This window comes from Salvia hispanica, chromosome 4 (genome assembly GCF_029641045.1).
Source record: "Salvia hispanica isolate PSC_SH4W2 chromosome 4, Shi_PSC_v1, whole genome shotgun sequence".
Lineage (NCBI taxonomy): Eukaryota > Viridiplantae > Streptophyta > Magnoliopsida > Lamiales > Lamiaceae > Salvia > Salvia hispanica.
The window spans coordinates 34,811,137-34,836,498 of NC_142695.1; the positions used below are offsets into that span (position 1 = coordinate 34,811,137).

The 25,362-nt window shown below is 33.9% G+C and overlaps 1 protein-coding gene and 2 long non-coding RNA genes across 5 annotated transcripts; 1 reads left to right on the forward strand and 2 right to left on the reverse strand.

The window, feature by feature from the left end:
* Nucleotides 1-4,546: 4,546 nt before the first annotated feature.
* LOC125195039 (uncharacterized) lies at nucleotides 4,547-4,858 on the reverse strand. Its single transcript, XM_048093244.1, has one exon. The coding sequence runs from the start codon at nucleotides 4,856-4,858 to the stop codon at nucleotides 4,547-4,549; it is 312 nt and encodes a 103-aa protein (XP_047949201.1).
* A 4,584-nt stretch (nucleotides 4,859-9,442) lies between these two features.
* Nucleotides 9,443-23,185, reverse strand: LOC125222289 (uncharacterized). Of its 3 annotated transcripts, XR_016129082.1 has the most exons (5): nucleotides 22,635-23,185; nucleotides 11,634-11,703; nucleotides 11,195-11,248; nucleotides 9,946-10,057; nucleotides 9,443-9,849 (listed from the first exon to the last, which is right to left on the reverse strand). It is a non-coding gene; the product is annotated as an uncharacterized LOC125222289 (long non-coding RNA). The 3 variants fall into 3 exon arrangements; XR_016129080.1 differs by lacking the exon at nucleotides 11,634-11,703 and having other exon boundaries at nucleotides 9,946-10,039; XR_016129081.1 differs by lacking the exon at nucleotides 11,634-11,703.
* Nucleotides 23,186-23,266: 81 nt separating this feature from the next.
* Nucleotides 23,267-25,118, forward strand: LOC148928534 (uncharacterized). Its single transcript, XR_016129079.1, has 2 exons — nucleotides 23,267-24,761; nucleotides 24,872-25,118. It is a non-coding gene; the product is annotated as an uncharacterized LOC148928534 (long non-coding RNA).
* Nucleotides 25,119-25,362: the final 244 nt, after the last annotated feature.

The window sequence follows — 25,362 nt, forward strand, 5'->3', positions numbered from 1 at the left end:
TTAAACTATAATTCATTGTGAATTTCTAATTAACTAGCTGCTCGTGTGGACTGTCGTTTTATGTTAGCATCATACAAAGTACTCGTTCGATGATTGTAGAATCCACCATCAACACATAATACTTCCTTCATTCCTTCATCTCTCTATAGTAGAGGCGTTTCATTTTGAGCATTCATTTTGAAAAATTATACTCCCTCCGTCCCAGAAAGATTGTCTCAGTTCATTTTTTTGCACTTATTTTGCAAAAAAAATAATAAATAGGTAAAGTTGAAAGAGAGTAAAATAAGAGAAAGAATAATGTAGGTAAGACCATTCTCTACATTATTCTCTCTTTTACTTCACTTTCTCTTACTTTAACTATTTATTATTATTTTTGCAAAATAAGTATGAAAAAAAGAAATGGGACAATTTTTCTGGGACGGAAGGAGTACATAAACAGTTAAAGTGAAGAGAGAATAAAGTAAAAGATATATTGATAAAAGTTATATCTATAATATTTTAGCTTTTATTTTACTTTCTCTCTATTTTAACTATTTATTATACTCATTTTTCTAAAACGCGTTATGAAAATGAAATGAATCTACTGCGTCGGAACGGAGGAGTAGTATTTGGTTCTAAGAAAATGTCAATTATTGCAGATGAGGCTTTCTAAATAAATGACTAAAAGTAGTATTTAATTTGTGGATGAGGCTAATTTAAGTATGGTGAAAAGATATTGGTCGGTTAGTTAGTTGGTGTGAGTTAGTTAGGTGGTAGGAATTAATTAGGTATTTAATGAAATTCGACAGCTGATACACTTATTCATTGCTTGGTTAGTCAAATAATAATATGGCGCGGCTTTGTAGTAGTAGTATTTGATAAATGGCCAACTTAGTTGGTAAAATTGAAATATTGAATAAAACTTTTGTTCCTACTCAATGACACAATGACGAAAATATTCAATTCTTTTATCTACTGCTATAATTATGAAAGAGGACAACATATAATTTATTGGGACACACTTCCATACGCGTAAGAGTGAGAAATTACATTATTGCAATGACATTGATTAGAAACCATTTATTGGGCCTGATAAGACGGGCTGATATATTTTTGTGTTGGGTTTTAGTAGGCTAAAAACTTAAGTTTAGATTGAGAGTGTAGATTTATAGTGTAGTACTCCTAGAGACGAAATCAAATACGAATTCTATATATTGTACTACAAAGGTTGGGTGAGGTCCACTGACCCTCCAGAATCTTGCATCCGACTGGGTGAATTTGGCCAAGTTGTCCACCTGGCCGGGTGGGTCATGCCGATTCTAGTTTTTACTCATTTTAAGCCCAATTTTTGATCTTTTATGTTTATTTCTCATTCTTAGTATAAATAGACTTTTGTGCCTCAATTGTAATAGTATTAGTTTAGATGAATGATATTTGTAAGACTATTTTGAGCAAACTCTCTCCTTTTGGGATTTATCCAGATGAAAGATATTTTGTTAACGTGTAAGTAGCTCTAATAATACACTAAAACCTAAAATGAGATAGGTAATTAGCTTTAGTTGTATGCCAGAATCAATCTCATTTTTTATTTTTGAGGAAAAAAATAACTATTTTTAGGTTTACACTAAACCTAAACCAAAAACTTTTTCAAATTTTGAGGAAAAAGAACATAATATAGAGAAAATTCGTTTAAATTTGAGTTTAGTGTAAATAGTTGAAGTAAAATCATATTTGACGTGACATTTACTAAAATAAATTTGAATTTTTAGTTTAAATGATCGGAGACGTTCTTAGAGATGGAAAATAAACTCAAAATAGAACTACGGATTGAAAAATTGCAGAAAAGAAAGAGAGAAACTATTAATGATCTGAACGAATGCATAGACAACATATTAGACTTATCATCTGGCTTAGTGAAATCAGAGAGATGGTGGATATTAATTTATACTATCTGAAAACAAGCTTGGGCTAACTTGTTTTTAGTGGACCAGCAACTGAAGCCCATAAATTGAGAGCCACAATTTGGGGAATATATTGGACATTGAATTATTGGACATTTCTTTGGAATATATTTTGAGATATTTATATATTATGTGTCTAGAGGAGATACACGAGCCCAACCGTGACCAAGAGGAGATACACGAGCCCACCCGTGACCAAGAGGAGATACACGAGCCCACCAAGGAACCACAGGGCGAGGCGCCCACGAAGGTTGGTCCAATAGCAACAGCTGGGCCTAGCCGAGCAAACCCCAGGCCCAAAGGTCAAGTCCGCCCTCTCGAAACGCTATCAAGATTATGTTCCCCGCTAGTCTAGTTTATTTTATTTTGTCTATTTATTTAAATGCAATGAAGAGTCAAACATAATTTATAGGCTCTCTTTTGGGTTTTCTTGATTGATTATTTCTCAAACAATAAAAGAGACGAACCAGTCCTAGGGTCGGTCTTTAGCTTTAGAAATAGTAGATACTTTTGATATTTTTTTGCCAATCAATCAATACAAGTTACCCTTTATTACTTCACGCGTTTCAATTTTGCCGCTAAATCCTAACCAACGAAACCCTAGAACCGATTGACGGGATATCTGCAACGTCCGACCCTCGATTGCCGAGCTCTCACGGCACGATCACCCCAATAGGAGTAGTATCTTATCATATTTCATAATTTTTTCTTAATGAACAACATAATATTTTTAGTATACTGTTTATAATTTTACAATATTACATAATTTAAATTAACCCACTCCTAATAGCACAAGGATATAGTATGTTTTTTGGCGACAAGTAGAGGAATTTTGTGTGCTTAGTTTAAGTTATGGCTCTACACGTGCTTCTATTTGTGTGATTCTAATTGCCACCCTATTCTGTCCCGATTCGTCGGATGAATCGAGGCATGTTCGTTGTCTACTCAGTTTCCCCGAAAATTGCTTACACTTTTGTAAAGTAATAGTAGTAGTATAATGTATTGCGTTAATTATTGTTTATAATATGAGTATTCTATATTATATATTTGAGCCTTTGAGCATGACTTCTCAACAATTTTTAATTTATAATCTCGATACTGATTTATAGTATTTTGTTTGAACCAAACTTTAATTAAATTTTACTCCCTCAATTTTCCATTTATTGACAACGTTTGACTAGACATGGATTTTAAGAAATGTAGTGAAAACTGTGTGAAAAAAATTAGCAACGGGTGGATTCTACTTTAATATATTAATTTTATAATAAAATGTGATTGAAATGACAGGTGGATTCTACTTTAATATATTAATTTTATAATAAAATGTGATTGAAATGAGTTAGTGAAATATAAATTTTATTACTAAAGTTTAAAAATAATACTAATATATATAAGAGTGTCAATTAATTAAAAACAGAAAAAAAAAAAAAAAAATATTGGTGTAAGATAATGGGGATAGAAGTACTTATCTTGATAACAATTGGCGTTGAGTAAAATGTTGAATTTTAGATTGTCCAACTCAACAGAAAATGTCGTTCATGTCCACATCATTACATACAATTGTCATCAATATTCTTGTATGATGATTCACATATTTTAAGATGAAAATTATATGTTTATCGTTCATTTTGATGTAAAAAATGATTGATCCTTATTTTAATGAAGGGGAATGTAAAACATGATTGATCCTCATTTTAATCGAACGGAAAGATATTATTTAATTAGATTGTGATATTTTCTTTAACAATGTTAAGTATTTTAAACGATGTTATTTTTTGTTAAGTCTAAAAACGAAAAATCACTTTTATCTTGCTTATCAACCAAGTCATCTGTTTAGGTTAAGAGGCGAAAAAAATAATTGAGTTGAAATCGAAATTGTTCTCAAAGTTTAATTAGGACATAAACAAGAAATAAATCGAAGTTTTGACTATAAATTAAAAAACCTGTAAATTCAGATTATACAGTATAAAAAAATTTAAATTAAAGTTGATGAAATTCTGGTTAGAGTCGAAAAAATTAATTGAGTTGAAATTGAAATTGTTCCCAAATTTGTCGAATCCATCCATCAAATTACCGATGAGAGTTGTTTTTGTGAGATACTCCTTTCGTTCGTTATTAATAGAAGCATTCGTTGTTAATAGAGGCAATCTATTTGATTTCGTTCGTTATTAATAGAAGCATTCGTTGTTAATAGAGGAAATCTATTTGACATGGAGTTTAAAAGTGCGTTAAATGGTCAGTAAGAAAAAATAAGAAAGAATAAAGTAAGAAAATGAGAAGAAAATGAAAGGAAGAATTACTTTTTTTCGCCAAAATTAAAAATGACTCAATTAATTAAAAATTTCACAAAATAGAGAAACAACTGTATATAGAAGGAGTACATTATATGTTTTGAGAATCTCACATCATTCGTAATATGAAATCAATAATAGTAACATTTAATTGTTGTGTAACAATCACGCATTACATTTTCACTGATTAGGATTATCATTACCGAAATTCATAAAAAAAAAAAAAAAAGTAAAATAATCCAAAGCAGCTATTAATAATTCTATAATTCTAAACAAAGCCAAAAATCGCAAAACCCTCGCCGTCGCAACCACCGATCAGAATCTGACGGTGGTCGGACCCCAGCAGCTCAGATCCATCACCTTTTTCACGCGCTGCTCTCTCCTCTCCGCCCTCTCCTGAAGCCCCAACATATTCCCCGCCGGCGCACGAGAGCCAGAGGGCGCCCCCGCCGCCGAGGCCGGCGAAACAACGTGCTTATGATAGTAGGTCTGCACTCTGGATTTAGCGCGCTGCTCGACGGATCTGATCACGTAATTCCATCTGCAAACGCCTAATTGATCTTTCAGAGCCTCCACCGCTCCGATGCTCGCCGCAATCGCCCAGCCACCTCTTGTTGCTGAACTCATTTGATTTCTCTGTTAATCGATTTAATAATTGAGAGATTTCAAGGGAATTCGAGAATTGCAATTGAATTACTGTGAGGTGTGTGGTGTGGCGTATATATAGGCTCAACGAAGTTGGGGATTTACTGTGAAGCCCAAAATTTGGAATTAATTAAAAATAGGGGTATATTTAATGAAAGCAAAGCAGCTGTTTTACGTTATTTTTCTGTGTATTTGTTGCCCACGGTTTTAGACTACCTTTTTTTACCACAAGTTTACCAAATCGCTTGTTTTTATTTCAAAACAAGCTGATTCACTATGATCATTAATTAATTCATAAATTCTGTTTAATTTATTCTTTGAATATATAAATATATTTAGGTTAGGCATCCCTAAATTTTTATAAGCCATTTAAAATAATCGTTCAACATATTAATTTACAAATTGCAGGACTAAAAAGATTGTAATTGGCACAAGGATGTTTTTACTTAATTTTGAAATTAAAACAGTTAAGTCGATCTCATTTCTAAATTAAATAAATTCACAATTTAAAATTATTTGAACCTTTTAAATATACATTATATATTTATATGGTAGCAATATTATTTTATTAAAGCCACGCGGCTCGATACTGCAATACCATGAACTGCATCCACGGTCTATTTAAGCTTGTTTACTGCAATACAAACTCTAAATTTTGCACAAACTACAAATTATAATCTGGATCGCTAGAATATATCAACCGATGATGAAATAATAGTAGTAATAAAAAATGTCAACACAGTGTCAAGTTGATACTGTTGACATTTTTGTTGCTATTATTACGTCATCTGTTGATATTTTCTAACAGTCCAGATCATAATTTGAACTTTGTACAATATACATAATTGCATTTTATCACTACTCTATAGATTATTGTAGATATTTATATAGAAAGAAAATTTACCTAATAGAATGTCATGAGTATTATCTTCTCTCTCCACTTAACATATAAAATATTACTATCTCTTAAAATCTAGTGTTATTACCTAAGTGTATCATCTACTCCCTTCGTAGTATAGTAGTGGAATCATTTTGTCATTTTAGTAAAAATCAAAACGTATCTTTTCACTTACTTTACTCGCTTTTATTTTATTATCCCTTTATTTCTCTATCTTTTCATTTTCTATTTTATACTTAAATTTATTTAACTCACTTAAATTTATTTAACTCACTTGATATAATTTTTTATTAAATTGCATGCTAAGAAAATGCTTCCACTATCGGAAACGAAGAAAGTAGTATGTATGAAAATCAATAAACATTAATTATTAAAGAGAAGCTGTTGCATGTAATTCAGACCGCACAGATGTCCTCTGCATGTATTTTCAGTTCAGACCGCATAACGGCACTTTTTGTATTACAATCAACTATGGTTAAGTCCTAAGTGTCAGTCTTGGAAGTTGAGGTAAAGTCTCAAATTTGGAACAGTAGTAGGATATTCTTAGACGCCTCTCCTGGGAATCTATTACTAGTATAATAAATTGCAAATATATATCACTTAATTAATTGATTATTGTTTCGATAGATTTAACTAGTTTTGCACTTATATTTTGATTATTTAATTTTTAAATAGCAATGCATTTTTCCAATTTACACGCAGAGTAAATAATACTCCTTCCATCCTTTAAAAATCGACAAATGTGTATATAGCATGAATTTTAATGTAAAATTAGTATAGGAAGAGACTTATATAAAAAAATAAGACAGAGGAAGAAAAAGGCAGTGAATATAGTGTTAGTGGACTGTTGGGCCCACATTATTAGTGGTATACGTTTGTTCAAAACTTTCCTTATTTAGATTTCGTCTACTTTTGTCACACCCAATCCCCTCTGACATAACTACTTATGATAAATAAATTCAAATTGTAAAATAAGTAATCCACGTGGCAAATAAAACACACATATTATATAATTTCAAAACCTAAAATTTATCAAGTACATATTTCAAAACCTTCTAAAAGGTAGTGAGACCCTCTCACCACTCTATATACTATACACTTATTTACATGCAAAAATGACGAGGAGGAGAAGATTGTCCAAAATGTGTCAGCTACCGACCCCGATAGCACGTGGAGTTTGTATAACACCCAATAACTGAAACATCACTGATATCTTATTCCTGAAAAATATTAGTGGTTTATATGAGCCACAACTCAATGTATATAAACCTTACCTTTAATTTCACACACAAATATCAAGCACATTCTTTCACCAAAATATATCACCAGAAATAATAAATGTCATAATCAATTTAATATTCATATGCATATGTCTCCATTCTTTTTATTATTCTGTGACAAATCAAGTTTGATATCTGCCCGAAATTTCCATTATATATGACCCGAAGGTCCCTTTTAATTATTTGACCTTTCCACGAAGGCCCCTCTTTGCACATTTTCTTTGACCCTTAGGTCCTTTATCATTGAATATGACCCGTAGAACCCAGGGCAAGACTGTCACATACCCAGATTTCATTTCAAAATTAAATAAATTCATAAGTACAATTTAAAATTAGTTGAACACCTCCTAAAATCTCGTGCCAATCCCCAAATATGACATCTACTTTGGGACGGAGGGAGTACTTAATTTACTTAACTCAATTAATATATTTTTTGCGTACTAAAAAAATGCTTCCACTATCGAGAACGAAGAAAGTACTCCCTCCGTCCCATAAAAGACACGCTTTCCTTTGTAGTTTGTCCCATAAAAGATGTCATATTTTCCTTTTTGAAAAAAGTTCTCTCTCACATAAATATAAAAATTATATTTTCTCTCTCCATTTAACAAACAAAATAAAACCTCTTAAAATTTCATTCCATCCCACAAATATGACATTTTTTGTGGGACGAAGGGAGTAGTATATATGAAAATCAATAAATACATTAATTATTAAAGAGAAGTTGTTGCATGTAATTCAGACCGCACAGATGTCCTCTGCATGTATTTTCAGTTCAGACTGCATAACGGCATCTTCGGGGGACGGCCCAAAATGAAAAAATTTGCCTATTTTTTGTGGATGTGGGGAGTAAGAGATAAAAGAACTACATCCCTGCTAAGATGAAAAATTTATTACTCGCATAGGATTTTAGGAGTTGTTGGTTAATAGGTTTAATTGAAGAGAGTAAAGGTGGATGTAAGTATTAAATGGAGAGAGAAAGAGAGTTGAATATTTAATTGGGAGAGAAAAAGTGGTAGAATGTATTAGTTGGAGAGAGAAAGTTTTAAAAATAGAAATGTGTCATCTTATTTGGGACAAACTAAAAATGAAAGTGTGTCATCTTAGGTGGGACAAATGGAGTAGTAATTTTTAAATAACAATATATTTTTCCAATTTAAACACAGAGCAAACATAATAAGATAGCGTACACAACTATTTACACTAAACTCAAACTCAATTTACTTCAATAATTTACACAGTTGAAACTCATTTTAAATGTCACATCAAATTGTAACTTTACTCCAACCATTTTCACTGAACTGAAACTTAAAAGAAGATTCCCTATTTATCTTTTTTTTTACTTATAAAATATGAAAACGTGCTTTAAGTTTATTTTTGTATAAACCTAAACATAAGTATATTTTACTTAAAAATAAAAAATGAAATTCATTTTGGAGTAATGTTAATCTATTCCATTTGGGGTTTTATTTGAATTAATGTTTATGTGGAAAAATAATGTGATTGTTTCCTTGAACTGTAATATAAATTCATAAACTAGCCTTTTCTTTATTTTTGTTGATCCTAGAGGGTTGTTAACATCGATCTAGATTCTATTGTTCTTGTTAGATACTACATTATTTATGCAGATATAGACGATTGTAAGATAAGATCCCTAAAACATGAATATTCTTGTCGCTCACGTATTCACTCGTATTTTGTAGATTTACATTCAATTATTGTTGTAGTACTAGATATGCTGTTTTACTCGTCATGATACCTATACCTAACCGTGATTATGATTCTACGTTAACGTAATACTCGTCCAAATGCGGATGTAGAAAAATAATTAATAAAGACTACGTGTACAAAGTTTTATTTAACAATACTTTTAACATGATTCATATAATTGATATGTATATTTTTTGCGTAACAATTTAAATAAAATCTATACAATCTATACTATCATTAAAAGCTGGATTTTTTTGGGGGGAAATCAAAGGGAATTCCCCCCTGTTTTCAAATTTGCGATTTGGAGAGAATTTTGCAAATGCCATCTGCCAACTCACACTTCCAAGCTTTGATCAATAGTTAAAATGACCCCACCATCTTCATGCATTAAAACCATCAGATAATAGCATCATTTTTAATTGTAAAGCTGACTAAACATCACATCATCTATATATATACAAATACATTTTGTATGCATACGAAACACATAGCATAACAAGGTTTTCCCACCCAAATATAAAGTAGGTTTTGCCTCCAAAAGAAAACGTGGGTTTTCCCTCCCAAAAATAATGTAGGTTTTCCCCCCTCCAAAATGGAGGGGTTTTTTGGAGCTAAAAAAGGGGGGAAATCTGTTCATTCTAGAGCAAAAAAATTTTGAAATTTGAAATTTAAAACCCAAGATTATTTAGAAAGTTGTTCTATAAATATCAGTTGCAACAACACACATTCATAAATTACAGGTTCTTCTCTCTCTCTCTCTACGATTTACTTTCATATCTTTCTTCATCTTTATATTTTTTTTTATTTCAATATTTTATTGCTTATCTTGACCATTTATATTTTGTAGATATTTAAGGTATGAGAATATTATCTAACATTTTTTATTTATATTTTGCAGATATTTAAGGTATGTGAATATTATCTAATATTTTTCTTTTTTACATAGCTTAACTCCTACTTTAATTTGCATAGCTTTCCTTTCATTATTTTTTTGTTTGTTATTTCCTTTTATTGATGTATTTATATATTATTGCACATACATAGCACAATACAGAATAGAGGCAATCCTCTTGCATCTTCTTCTCACACTGCACAAAGAAAAAACAAGGGAAAATTCAAAACGAGAAGAAGGTAGCAGCAATACAGGTACATTTTATGTGGTTGTATTAACAAAATATTAATACCTTTAATCGTTACTTTCTGAGAGTTTTTTGTTCTTTCTAAACGCAGATTATCCAAATAGCAGGACGGTCCAACTGGTTAATTTAAAGATAGAGTCTGTATCAAAAAGGACAGCTGCTCAAGGAGAGAATAACATGGTCAATTATTTCTGCAATATCAACTTCTGAATGCAGAAACCAGATGAATAAACATCATAGAAAGACAGAAGGTGAAGACTTATTTTAGGAAATGCAAATAAATAATAATAGATGAAGAATGGGAAGAAGACAACATCATTACAGGTTAATTATTTTTACCGCAATACATTAATTAGTAAATTTTAAGACATATTTACTGTGCATTGCAGCTACTGACAAGAACTGCAAAAGAAGAGCAAACCCAGAAAGATAGGAGAAGAAAAGATGAAGAAAGACAATGAAGATCCACAAAAGAAAAGGCATTAAACAAGAGAGAAGATGAAGAAGAGACGTATTTTCTGTGCATTACAGCTACTAACAAGAACTGCAAAAGAAGAGCAACTCAAAAAGATAAGAGAAGAGAAGATGAAGAAAGACAATGAAGATCCACAAAACAAAAGGCTTTAGACTAAAGAGTAGATGAAGAAGAGACGTATCAAATGTAAAAAATGAATTTCGCGTTTTAATATATCTCAATTTAATGAGATTTTATCAATAAAGATTACCATTCTTTGAAGAAAGTTTATCATGACATGAACTCCATTACTATTCTAATTGTGTAGTTACAGAAACAATATAAAAAAATCCAGAAGTAATTCGGTGGGAGAATTAAGGAATGCTTTAATATTTTTACCCAGCAGTAAATAACAAAAACTCTAATACTATAAACTGACTGTTGTGTTTAATCAATCACATCACTCGAGTCTGAAAGCAAAGACATCAATTAGAGAGAGAAATTGCAAACCTCACTACACTTGTGGATAAATAGTAAAATTGGTATGTAATAGAAATCTAGATAAAAATTTATAAGAAAGTAAAAACAAAAAAATAAGGACAACTTTAAAAATTAAGGGTTTCATCATACTGCACTTAAAATCTTAAATACACATCATTAGGTTTATAAAAAATGAAACGTACTTTAGAAAAAGTTTCACCCGAAACATGGAGAGTAGACAAAGGTACATTCAAAGTAAAATTTTATTAGTCGAGAAAATAAAAGTTACGTTGCAGAAAATATAGGTGACATACATACCACGTGTGAAACAAATTGGTAAATAGATATGCCCCAACTCACCTCACAAACTCTGCTACCATATCTCCACAACAAACACAGAACACAATATCAGTCCTACGCATACAACAAAAATAAATTTAGATAAAATCACATAATCGAATACTTTAGAATTCTCAAAAGTAATGATACATAGGCAGATCCGTAAGTTTCCCGAAAGAAATTTTGAGTAATAATAGTTGGGAGAAAAACCATTAGTTTGTTGGTATTTCAAAATTTCATGAAATTAAATTACAAGGATTGATAATAAGCAATAAGTGATGTATAATCTATCAATATCACAATATGAAATCAAAATGAAAAGACAATAAAGGAAATTGGTCATTTCATAAAGTAAATATTTTTCCATGCAAAAATTGCACAAGAGAAATGACTACAACAACCATCACTGATTAAGGATAAAACCCTCACAATAATCTTTCTAGAAAAGCAATATTTTCACCTTTCCGAGAAAACAAATAACCAGTGGTATATAGGCTCCTCCATCAAATGATTATGGTCCGACCATTGTTCTGAAAAATAAAGATTTTGTGGAGGATTGAGGAGGCAGAGGATGATATTTTGGAAGAAAAAAAATAAAAGATTGAAAAATAAAAATTTTGTGGAGGATTGAGAGTAGTAGGCGCGTGATGTTTTGTAAAAGATGTAAGAGTGTACTTAAAAAAGAACAATAAATAATCTCATGTTTAATTGTTCCAAGATTGTTCCAAGATTTTGGAAATGACTAATAATCTCATGTTTAAATGTTTAATTGTCCCAAGATTTGAAAATGACTAATTTGGTATAGACAAAAGTTGGAATTTAATTAAGATGTGACTACTTTTTATATATTTGCATTTAAAAGTTAAAAATTGCAGCGAAATTTGTCGAAGACTTATTTAAATTCGTTACAGGTGCTTGATTTAGTAAAACTTTAAGCACTGCATCACAATCCTTGTGCTCTACAACACAAAAGCTGAATAGATTATCAAATTAGTCAAATTTACTTTAATAAAAATAATATAAAAAAACGAATATTGGAAAGATTATATATGTAGCAAATTACATGTAATATGTGACATTTCAAGGCTAGCTGTTGGAATCACTATTACTCCACGATCTAAAAATTGTTTTGATGAATTATTTTATATTTTCTCTTCTAACCTTTTTTTTTGACAGATTTTTATCGTATACATATTCTTAAATCTATACTTCTGACGTAGTATTCTTAATAAAAGGTTTCCAAAATTACTCCAAAAAAGTTTCCACCAAAGATTACTACATATAAAAGATATTAATTGTTATACATATTAATTGTGATACTATGATATAGCTTGTACTTTATTAGAGGACAATAACAATATTATTAATTGTTATATGTCATAACATTTTTATCAAAAATAATATTAATTTATAAAATATAATATAATTAATATAATATTATATTCTAATGTGATTAATTATTAGGAATTTGATTGATATAAATTCAAATTGATTTTTTATTCGAATGTAAAGATGAATTGAATATCAATTTCTTTAACATAACATTAGATAAACTCTTCGGTTATCATATTCAATTAAATCTAAATTGAGTATTTGATTTCATAATGTTTTGTCTAATTTTTTGTGTATTTCTCTTTATACACAACTAAAAGGTGAATAATGAAATGTTTTAACAGCATAATCCCAAAATGAATAAATTTTAGAAAATGATGCAAGTTTCAGCGACTTTAATTTTCTCATTACGTCTTAACTTTATCAAACCCTCTATGCAGTGAACTTATAGCAAATGTGAAACAATATAAATGAAGTCAAATGTTACATAGCAATACGAAAAAAATACAACTTTGCTTTAAATAATAGTATAAATCAATTTAAATTTTATATAAGAATACTAAAATTCATCTTCCTAATAATATTATAATCATGTTAATTATTTATTTTTGTGGAATAAAAATCAATCTTAATACTACATAGTGATATCAAAATTTAATGTTATTAACAATACTTAATTATATACTTATTCAACTAATAAAATAGTGCATTGTGTTGGGCCTAGGATTGAAAATATGAACAATATTTCATTTGACGGATGGAGTGTATAACGAATCGATTCTAAAGTTCAGAGGTATCAATAATACAAGATTATGTACTTATTTGATTACTATAAATATCGTCAGTTGTGCATCACGGCGGGGTTGAAGTGCAAATCCAACACTCCAAGGGTTTAGTAATCCATGAGGTTAGGGTATAGTACCGACTCAATAAAATAGCGTTCACTAAGTGATCAAAGTTAATTTCATCTCCAAAGGGTTTAGTAATCCATAGGGCAAGGTTGTAGTTGCGACTTAGTAACATAGTTTACAATTTAACAACATTGTGTAATATATATTTTTTGCTATGCAATATTGTATATGAAATATAAAATATTAACTATAAAGATTTAAAATATTAAATAGATGAGTTAAGAACATGTGACTTTTTTAGCGATGTTGTATCGTAATATTTCAAAAATTAAAATTTAATGAAATTCAAATCACTTTATTAGGTATTGCAGCATTTTATTATTATTTTGATTTGAGTGGATTTGGAGTGTTGGAATAGTGCATGGGATTAATTTAATTTTTTTTAGGAGATAGAAGGTTTTATCAATTATTTAGTTAAAACGTATATTGATATTTATTTTATTTTGTACGATTTGTGATATTTATTTTGTATGATATGTGATATTATATTATTGCAATATTTTAAATATATTTTAATTCTTAAGTTAATGTTAATTTTTATTAAATATGAAACAAAATAAATTTTATTAAATAGAGATGGGAAATAAGGTAGTAGTATTGCAGAATGAGAAAATTAGGTTTGAATTAGTAGTAGAATATAATTAGTGGGCTAGGCTAATTAAATAATAATATATGTATTTGTTTTTAGACTTGTGATAGACTAATTAATTAATCATAAATGTATCATTTTCTATTATTATGTGGAGTATTTATTTTGTTTTAGGAGTATGACAATAGTAGTTGAATAGTAGTTGATTACTATGTAAAGAAAGTTTAAGTTTATAATAAAATGACAAAAAAATTGACATATAGATAAAAAAAAAAAGACATAAAGTTGACATGTACAAGAAAAGATATTGAAAGTTGATGTGACAAAAAAGACAAACAGAAGTACCATCATGCATTTTCATCCACTTATTTCTCATAACTATTGCTACATATCAACTTTTAAATATAGAGACAAAACTAACTATACCTAACAACGTTTTCCCCCCAAAAAATGAGCATGACTTTTATATAACAAGGATTTCCCTCCTAAAAAAAGAGCAGATTTTTTCCCAAAAAAAGGAACAAATTTTTCCCTCCAAAATAATGGGAGGAATTTTCTTCCTAAAAAAAGAGCAGGTTTTCCCTCCAAAGCAATGTGAGGAAAATTTGATCATTTTTCAAAGCTAAAAATTTAAAATTTGAATTTTAAGAGCCAAAACTCAACTAGAAGTTGCTCTATAAATATTCATTCCAATAATAAACATTTCTCAATTTTAGAATCAAGGATAGTGAATATTTTTCTGAATTTTAAAAATTAAGTTAAAATGTACTATATGAAAAATAATTAGGATCTAGATCAATGGCAGTTCATAAATAAATCCAAAAATAACAAATTCATTTAGATTCAGGTTTCCATTAGTTATATTTCTTTTTAATATTTAAATAATCAAACCTTTGTAAGAATTATTAACATATATTTATAAATATTTATTTTAAAAACTAACATTAAAGATAAATTAGTATGATTATACTTTAATATTGTATGACAATAGTAGTAGTTGATTACTGCATAAAGAAAGTTGAAGTGTGTGATAAAATGACAAAAAGATAAAAAAAAAAATAGACATAAAGTTGACATGTGTAAAAAAAGAGATTGAAAATTGATGTGACAAAAAAGATAAACACAAATACCATCATGGATCTCATTCACCTTCTTTATAATTTGAACAAGTAAGAATATGAAGAATACTTTAATTGCAGTGTTCCTATGTAGGAGTAAAAGGGAAGAAAAGTGCTTAGGAATAGAGTTGAATGAACAAATAAATCTGCAACATATGGTGGAATAATCAAGCAATAAACTAACATAAATCAATAGATAATCCAATTGGTTATGAAAAAATTGGGTATGCAAGTTAATGTTTAAGAAAATAATTTAAGAATAACATTTTAATTAGTAAATCAGTTCATGAGTCCATCGAGAGGAACATGAAAGACATATTACCGTACGTACAGTAAAAAATACACCAGCAACGATATATACTGTACATATAGTCTAAAAGATACGTATAGTTTAAAAAAAATACACCAAGAATGGTTTTCAAAACAAATGTAAATAATATAATATTATTATATTTCAGAATTATCAAAACATTTTTTCCATATACATCAACAAATACTACTCATCAAAGATGGTGTATAAAAAAGTCAACAAAATTAATGTCATATTCCTAATGGCATATCACAAGTATATCAATGATGCATATTCCAAAAAGTTTTCTCTATTCTCAATGCATTTTCCTATTCCCATTTTACATTGCAGAGTCTATAATGACCAATTGGCTCAATATATTTGCATTTTATTTCTCACCATTATATATTTATTTTTATAATAGTAATATTACATGAAATATTAATTTAGGGTTTATATGACCGCTCTTGGGAATGACAATTTTTTTTAATTTAATCGGAATTGAAAATCAAGGGGCAATCACAGTACAACGGCGCTCTAATTTGAATGAACTCTTTGCGTTTATTAATCTCATTTATACATGATTAAAAATAATAAAATTTACTACCATAATTTATTATGCTAACAAAATAAGTTATAAGTCATACATTTATGGGTAAATTTTTTGTATATATATAACTATAAAACAAGAAAAAAGAAGTCTTATCCCTAAAATCGATATAACTATTAAAGAATTGTTATAGTATAATTTTTTTCCTTGACTTGAAAAATGAAAAGTAATGCAATATGATCAGATTTTTTGTGTATAATATTATCATATTATGATATCAATATACGCGTGTGTGTGTGTATATATATATATATATATGGTAGTAGTATATGGCAATCCAATTAATCCAATGAAACAAACACATAAATCTTGAAAAAGAAATTAAACAAATGAAAATAATTATATTTATTGAAATCCTAAACTTGGTGCCTAGCTCTTGTTGCAGGCTTATCCAAAACATAGAAGTAAATTTTGGGTCACGGTCTGATGTGATCGTCACCGGTATTCCATGTAACCGTATGATCTCTTGCACATAGATCTGAGCTAACTTGTCCGATCCGTAAGTGATACGAACTGGTACAAAGTGGGCGCTCTTGGTGAGGCGATCTATAATCACCCAAATAGCAGTATTCCCTCGTTGTGACTTTGGCAATCCTGTCACGAAATCCATTGCAATGTGCTCCCATTTCCACTCGGGAATTTCCAGGGGTTGCAATTTCCCATAGGGTCGTTGATGTAGAGCCTTCACTTGTTGACATGCTAGGCACCTTTCTACAAACGACGCTATGCTCCTCTTCATGCCATCCCACCAAAAATGCTTCTTCATATCTTGATACATTTTCGTACCTCCTGGGTGGGCGATGTAGGGTGTCTCATGCGCTTCGCTCATGATCTCATCTCTGAGAGCCTCGTCATTGGGCACGCATAATCTCCCTTCAAAAGTGAGGGCGTTATCCGCTTCTTCGCGGTAACTCACCTCTTTTCCCGTCCTCACCTTAAGTCGAATTTTCTCTAATGCTTCATCACTCCTTTGAGCTTCAACAATTCTGGCCCTTAAGTCTGGTTCAATCACTAGAGTGGCGATCCTACTTTCCACCGTCTCTGGTGCTCTCACTACCTCCAATCGCATTTTAGCGAATTCCCGTACGAGTTCCTCACGTTGTGTAAGGAAGGTGGCCACCTGGGGTGTAGTTTTCCTGCTCAAGGCATCTGCCACTACATTCGCCTTGCCTGGGTGGTAATTTATACCATAGTCATAATCCTTGACTAATTCGAGCCATCTGCGTTGTCGCATATTTAAATCCTTCTGCTCGAAAAAGTACTTAAGGCTCTTGTGGTCCGTGAAGATCTCACATCGAACTCCGTAGAGGTGATGTCTCCAAATCTTCAGGGCATGTACTACTGCTGCTAGTTCCAGATCATGAGTGGGGTAATTTAGCTCGTGTGGCCTGAGTTGGCGTGACGCGTATGCGATCACCTTGCCATTCTGCATCAATACGCATCCAAGTCCGACTTTTGAAGCATCGGTGTACACTACATAGCCTGCTTCTGGTGCTGGCACGGCTAGGACTGGTGCGGTGGTCAACTTTTCTTTTAATAGTTGGAAGCTCGCTTCGCACTCCGGCGTCCAATTGACCTTAGCTCCTTTCTTGAGCTGCTGAGTCAATGGTCTGGCTATTTTAGAAAATCCTTCAATGAACCTCCGATAATATCCAGCCAAACCTAAGAAACTTCGAATTTCACTAGGTGTTGTCGGTGACTGCCAACGTTGCACTGCTTCCACCTTTGCAGGGTCCACTCGGATCCCTTCTGCCGTTACTATGTGTCCAAGGAAATTCACCTCGTTAAGCCAGAACTCACACTTGCTAAACTTAGCATAGAGCTTTTCGGCTCTCAACGTCTCTAAGGTGGTTCTCAGATGTTCCTCGTGTTCCTTCTCTTTCTTCGAGTAGATGAGTACATCATCTATAAAGACTAGGACGAACTTGTCCAAGTATGGGTGGAACACGCGTTTCATTAAGTCCATGAACACTGCCGGGGCATTTGTGAGCCCGAAAGGCATTACAGTGAATTCGTAATGGCCATATCTGGTGCGGAATGCTGTCTTGGGTACATCGTCATGTCGGACCTTCAGTTGGTGATAGCCTGATCTCAAGTCCATTTTTGAGAATACACCGGCCCCTCGAAGTTGGTCAAAAAGGTCATCAATCCTCGGTAGAGGATACTTGTTCTTGAGCGTCAGCTTGTTCAACTCTCGGTAGTCGATACACATTCTCAGTGTTCCGTCCTTCTTCTTTACGAAGAGCACTGGTGCGCCCCATGGTGACACACTGGGTCGGATGAAGCCTAGGTCTAGTAGTTCCTGTAACTGTATCTTGAGTTCTTCTAACTCTTTAGGCGCCATTCTGTATGGTGCCTTCGATACTGGGGCCGATCCGGGTTCGAGATCGATTGTGAATTCTAATTGCCTGTCTGGCGGCAATCCAGGTAGTGCGTCTGGGAAGACATCTGAAAATTCTCGTACCACTGCTATATCTTCAATCTTATGGTCCTCTTTCTCTTCTCCATTCAGGTAAACGAGGTATGCAGGGTATCCTTTCCTTATCATAGTGGTTGCTTGTAGTGCAGAAATTATGGACTTTCGTCGTCTCATGGAGATTCCGTGGAAGATTGTGGGTTCCTTTCCTGGGTATTGCAGCGAGATTTGCCTTTCCTTACAAAGAATGGTAGCGTAGTTTTCGGCAAACCAATCCATTCCCAATATGATGTCGACGCTCCACATCAACATCACATGCAAATTATGAGCCACTAACTTAAGGTTTCCCATAGTGAACTCTACGTTTGAGCAAGTTCGTGTGATGTCTATAAGGCCTCCTACGGGTGAGGACACCCTCATCTTATGTTCGATTGCATCAGTAGGTAGTTCTAAAGTATCCACGCAAGGTGCTGATATGAACTAGTGTGATGCACCAGTATCAAACAAAATGGCAATAGGTATGTTGAGAAAAGTCCCCATACCTGCCAGATTGCCCTGTTCCTGGTTCCCTTGCTCCATCTTAGGCTGCTTCTGTCTCAGTGCAAAAGCTCTGGCCTGAGTGGGAAGCCTCTGCCGTAACTGCCGCTGGTGTTGTGGAACTTGGGGTAGGGCCGCTTTTCCTTTCGGCTCAGCTTGAAGTGCTCGCAGTTGCGGACGCTGCCCCTGATAGTTCTGTCTCCCTCTTACTCCAGCATTCTTATCCGGGCATTCTCTAGAGAAATGTCCACCCTTGCCACAGTATTCTTGTTCAAGCATCCCCTGGAAAAATGTGCTTCTGCCATGATTAAAGCACCTATATGTCCTAACTCTGTACTCCCCGTGGTGGTTTATTGACCACTTAGCACAGGGAGCGGCCTTAGGTCGGTACTCAACCCTCTTATTGAGATCGGTTTGTCTACCCCATTCTGCGGTGGTTTTGGGGTAAGCTATTGCTTCTTACTCTCATTTGAAGTTCGTTTTCCATTTTCTCGATCGTTCCTTCCTTTCGTTGATTTTATTTCGCCACACTTCGGACGATTTTCCTCTTGTCGAAGACATCCGTTCACTAAAATGTAATCTATGACAGTGCTCATATTTTGACTAGACTTCGTTTCCTAACGATGATCTTGATCTCCATTTCTTGTGTCTCTCTTAGTTCACTTCGTTATTTGCCCGGCAATCACTGAATTGCTTAGTTAAATAAGTCTTGCGCGACGAAGAGTCATTAGGTCTATACGTATATAAGACTCGTTTACAGTTCTCTTTTTGTGTCCTATTACCTGCGTAAATAGCGTAACATTCCATCCCTTAGTAGCTCATTACAGGTGGCGCACAGGTGCGAATAGTCAACTTTTCATGTTGTTATTTATACCGTCGCTTCTGGTTGGCGTATTGCTTCTGCATGTATGTCAGTCATCTGTATCTATACGGAATTAAGGTTATGCCTTCCATGAGAGTCTTGTATTAAGAACTCGACGATTTATCGATCAGTCTTAACTTGGATAGGATCTGAAATTGCGTAGAAGAAGCATGGTTGAAAATTTTTTTAATCAAGCTGCGACAATTTATTTTGAAGGCAAACACTGAGGTCAATTGAACTTATCATGACCAATCAGAGAACTACGTGGTTCGAATGGTCTTAGGTAAACCCATGAGATTGTGAACTCACTTCTGATGGAAGCTTGGAATAACATGAGATGGATCATGAAAATAGGATGAAGTTGAATTATCTCTCAATTTCAATAGTGGGCTACCATATAGGATATTTCAATTGTCGGCTCAAATTGAAAAGATCTGAACATTAAGGATGATGGTTTCAACATGTCAAAGCCCGAGTTTATCAGTCATGGAAGAGTTTAGAAATACAGGCAATTGCCACGAATCAATGTTTATCATGGTTTAACGACATCCTAATGTGATATTGTGGAATCAAGTCAATGGGTTCGCAAGTTTGGTTAGAGGCAACCAAGGTGAAAGAAACTTTTTGGAACGATCAAATAGGTCCAATACATCAAGGGATATGCAATACACTAGCCTTAACTCAGTGTTTCAGAAAGAAACCATGAGCTAGAAACAATGCATGTAGTGGAACTGGGCAAAACAAATTCACCCATATAAGAACGAAATAGTCACAATATGGTTGCCAAATAAGGGGGTGAACAAAAGTTCCACTTTTTGTGCCATTCTCTGAGGAGAAATGTCTGAACAATAAGCAACTTAAGGATGAAGTTATGTCGTGAGAGTTAAAGAAACCAAGATATTGATCTTATAAATGATGGGGCGTAGAAGACAACAACCCACAAAGATAATTGAGAACATATGAGTTCTTCTGAATTTAGGATTTGAAAGTGAGTCACCACTTTCGTTGAAGAAAAATGATAGCGACTTATTACTTGTAAAAATACGACTCAAACCAAGGTCTAAAATAGACAAGGGCATTTGTTAAGGAGGTTCACAATCCAAGCAAGTACTGTTGATTTTAATCGTCTACTGTGACTACGAAGGTGACACTCCTCTATTCGTCCCTCCAGAGTCTGAGCATGATAGGATCGTTATAGAAAATCCTAAGTTCTAAATTGAGATTCATCGCATTAAAACAACTAGTATTACAGTTGGGGGTGAAATCTCCGTAATTTTCTTAGCAAGTCATGAAATCTCATAGCTCTCGCGTGCCCTCGACTTGTTATAAAGAGGCATTCCTATGATGCATCACCACTTGTGACTTAAAAATGAGAGATTGGAATATTTTATTAGCTTGCTTGGTACGATCGTAGTTATAGGGACACACCGCTTAGCATATCTCCATGTCTCAAATTCCAAATCGTATGCCACTTATTTTCGTATTCTCAGTGTTCTTATCGTTCATGGAAAGCGATAGGGAATTGTAATCATTAAGTTAAGTTCGAGTTCGAACCAAAATCTTCGCTTGTCCCATCACTCGGGAAAGTGATGTTATAATTTTCAACTTACAACTAAGTTCAAAAGTGCTAGTATATACTTCCTTGGTACTCTATGTTGGCATGTACTAGTCATGGTCTCACACCTCACGTTTTTTTTTTGAGCATGTATAACAATATAGCATGTTGGCATCTAATGCATATAATCAAATTTTGCATAACAAGCTTAGTATCTAAGTAACTGAAAGAGATACAATATTCCCCTTTGAAATTTGAAATAATTTTTCAAAAATTCTCATATCTGAAATATTTTGAAAGAGATACGAGTTTACCTCATTGTTGCGGTTGAACGTGACGAGTCGAGGTGTTAGGATTCTTTAAGTTTTAACATTTTAGTCATATTCTAATCTAGTACTATCATTCTAGAAAAAGTCTTGAAAGAAGGTTCTTGGGTCCAGAGCGAAAGAACGGTGCTCTGATACCACTCTGTCACGACCACAACTCCCTAGTGCTAGTGAGCGTAGCTATTTCGCGACTAAACGATTCTCAATAATCAAGGGGCAACATAAAAAGGATGAAATCACTCAAATCAAAAGTATCAAAGGCATATGGGTACATAGTCAAAACGTGATCAGAGTATCAAGACTAAGTTCAAAGCTTGCTAGTACATAATTCTAGGTTTTTGCAGCGGAAGAGTCCAAGACAAAATAGCACGTATGAAGACATGCTACTTTGGCCTACCTAACTACTTATTTAATATGCTTGTCCCAACACCTTCGCCTGCTCGTCCACGTTCAACCTGCACATTTGAAAAAAAACATGCAGGGCTGAGTATTTGATATACTCAGTGGGCACATTGCCAAAAATGGTTCTATCTTTAATTGTCAATGCCATAGTTGAGTGATCACGGGGTTTTACTTAACAGACCCGAGTCACTAAAATACTTTTCCTTTAGTAAAGGTTTTGATTGCAAAATCACGTAACATAGATATACCATATCTGAACCTTGTGTGAACCGGGAATGTGGCCACATTCCACGACGGTCACTGGACCGGCCAACCCCTTTTGTTAGCTCACGGTCCCCTTATGTGTACACTAGTCCGAGTAGGGTTTGCGGCCCTACTGGGACCCGAATTTGATTTAACTTAAATTGGCATAGCCAAGCAGATAGGTAATCATAAAACAAAACATGGCATGACAACATACTTGAGCAAAGAATCACATTTTCATACTAAAAACACATTTTAAAAGAATGCCCACCTCAAAAGCTAAAGCTCCTTCCGAAATTTCCTTAACTTGGTCTTAGATGACGTTCGAAGACGTCCCTTTAGGAAATAAAATGATACTTAATTAGATTTTGAGATATCCGTTAAGCTTAAACATGAATGCATCCTAAGTGCGTGATCATTTTATTCTTCCTCTAATTTTTCTAGAAGAGTTCTAGAATTCATGAATATTAATTAAATCAGTAGATTTAATTAAATTGGGAAAAATTATTCGCTTAACTTGAGGGTGTTTCCTCCTAAGCCATTCATTTAAGTACTAAAAATTTGGCTCGAGGTCTATTCATCGTTAAAGCATCACAATTTCATAAAATTAATCATTTGAGCTCTCATTCTAAATTCCGGAAAGAAAATTCAGACTTATCCTCGTGGAAATAAATTGTGAACCATTAATTATTAAATCCATAATATAGTAAGGCCCATGATTTAATTAGATTCCTCACACCTACTTTAATTTAATTAGTGGCCCAAATAAAAAAAATGCTTACACCACTAGCCCATCTCATTAACTAATATGAGGCCCAAAACAAAAGAAATAAGGAGAGGCCCAAATCTAACCATAACCCATCGACCTCTCCCTCTCTCTCCCTCATTTTCCCAACCGAAACCCTAAGCGGAGAGAAGTGTGGCGGCGCCTCCTCGTCGCCCACCGCTAGATGCTCCGGTCGGCGCCTCCCTTGCGCCGCCGGAGAATCTGATGTCCTCCCCCCACAAACCCTCGGTCTCACTCTCTTTCAAGAACGAAAACCCCAAAAATTGATTCTCTAAATCAAAACTCAAATCTCTACACATCCCATCTCTCCGCCGTCGACCGCTCTTCTCCGGCGAATTCTTTCTCAAATCTGAAATTCCTAGACCGGAGAGCCGAAAGGCAGCGCCTCCCTCCTTCTTGCCGCGACGCAGCGCTCCAGGCTGCTCTTCCTCGTGTAGCGCTCGAGGTGGCTGCTGTCCGAGAGCTTGGAAGCTGCTCGTCGCTGCCTCCCGTCGCCGTCGCCGACGTCTCCAACTGCAGCCGGCGCCGCTCGGTCCGCTTCTCAGACCAGCGCTGCTGCCGCCTCTCCCATCCTCCTCTCCTCCGTCGAGTTCGCGTCGTCCTGACGGATTTCCGGAGCTCCTTTGCTCGCGGTCGGCCACAGCCTCCGTCGCCGCCGGTTCGTCGCCGGACAGTCCTTCGGTTGTCGGCCTAAAGCTAAGTCTTCTGTCATAAAGCCTATTTCCCTTTTTGTTTACTTCGATTCTTATTAAGTGTGAGCTAGTTTCTGGTCTTAAACGTGAGTTTCAAAAAGAGGCAAAAAGTGAAACTGCTGGGCAAAAATAAAAAAAGGGCTTAAGCCTATTGTTCTTGTGCTTGCTCTAATGTGTGAAGTGGACTAAAATTCTGCAACTTGCATTCATGATTCATAAGCGTAGGGGTGAGGGTTAGCTATGGGGTTGCTACTGTGTTTAGATAAGAGCAGTAGCTTAATGTTCCCTTGTTTCATTATGATGTAAGATTGTTAAGTGATGGTATTCTACATGAATGATATGAACTAATATTTGGAAGAAAAAGATGGAAGTGTATTACCTCTTGGAAGTAGCTACTGCTTTCTATTGATCCCCTGCTCTTAACACTCAAACTATCTCACTTTCCAACTTGCTATTTTCACTCACAAATTCTGATTGAAGTGTTTGGGGTGAAGAAATGAGGCTAAGTGGAGACACACATATTTATGGGGCGAAAAGTTGGGTCAAGAATTTGTTAGCTGCAAAAATCTGGAACTCCTTGATTCTGACCAAGATTTGAATTGGCCTCTTGTTTGTATATGTAGGGAGAGCAAGAGGTTGTTCGGCTTGGGCTGATTTTGTGTACCTTAGGGGAGTTAATGAGGCTGACCTTGTTTGGTTTATTGCCCAGCATATCTCTTGTTCTTGATCCCCAAAGCAGCCTTTTACTTGACACATTTTGGTGCTACTTGGAGTACTAGAGTTTGACTAATTAATTTAACTTGTTCTCACATGCTCTCATAGTACTTTGGTTCATAACTCCCATTGTTTGCTTGTGGCTGGTGAGAAACAGGTGCTGCATTAGGGTGGAGGATTTGCAGGCTTGACTTTTCCCCTTTTGGTAAGTCTTTGGTCCTCCATAGCAAAAGAAAGGTTGTTTCTTCCCTTCTAATAGTAGTCCCTTAATTACTCTTTGTTCCTTAGCCATTAAAACTTGTTTTTATCTTGCAGGTGAGAGTGAAATCTCGGCTACTACCTGGCTGCACCGCGAGCGGGCCTGGGTTCGTGGTCTGGGCCGACGGGTCTGCTCGAAACGGGCCCTAATTTGGGCCTGGAGAAAAGGCCCGAAGTGCACTCCAAAGTTTATTTTCCTTTCCTTGTTTTCTTTCATAGAGGACTTTGATCCATGTAATCTATTTTATTAGTTGTTCATTTTATTGAACACGAAATACCATTCGAAACACTTTATTTTTCCGAAGTGTATCTTTAGTCTGTTTTAACTCGCTCACTTACTTCTTTAGCTTTTACTTTGCAACTAAAAAGATTAAGTTTCATTAAAGGCTCGAGTTCCACTAAAACTTCACGAAAAGAGAGGACGTTACATTTCTAGTTCCACATTAATATATCGAAAGCAAACTAATGGTGCGGGTATTACAATTATCAAAACATTTTTTCCATATACATCAACAAATACTACTCATCAAAGATGGTGTATAAAAAAG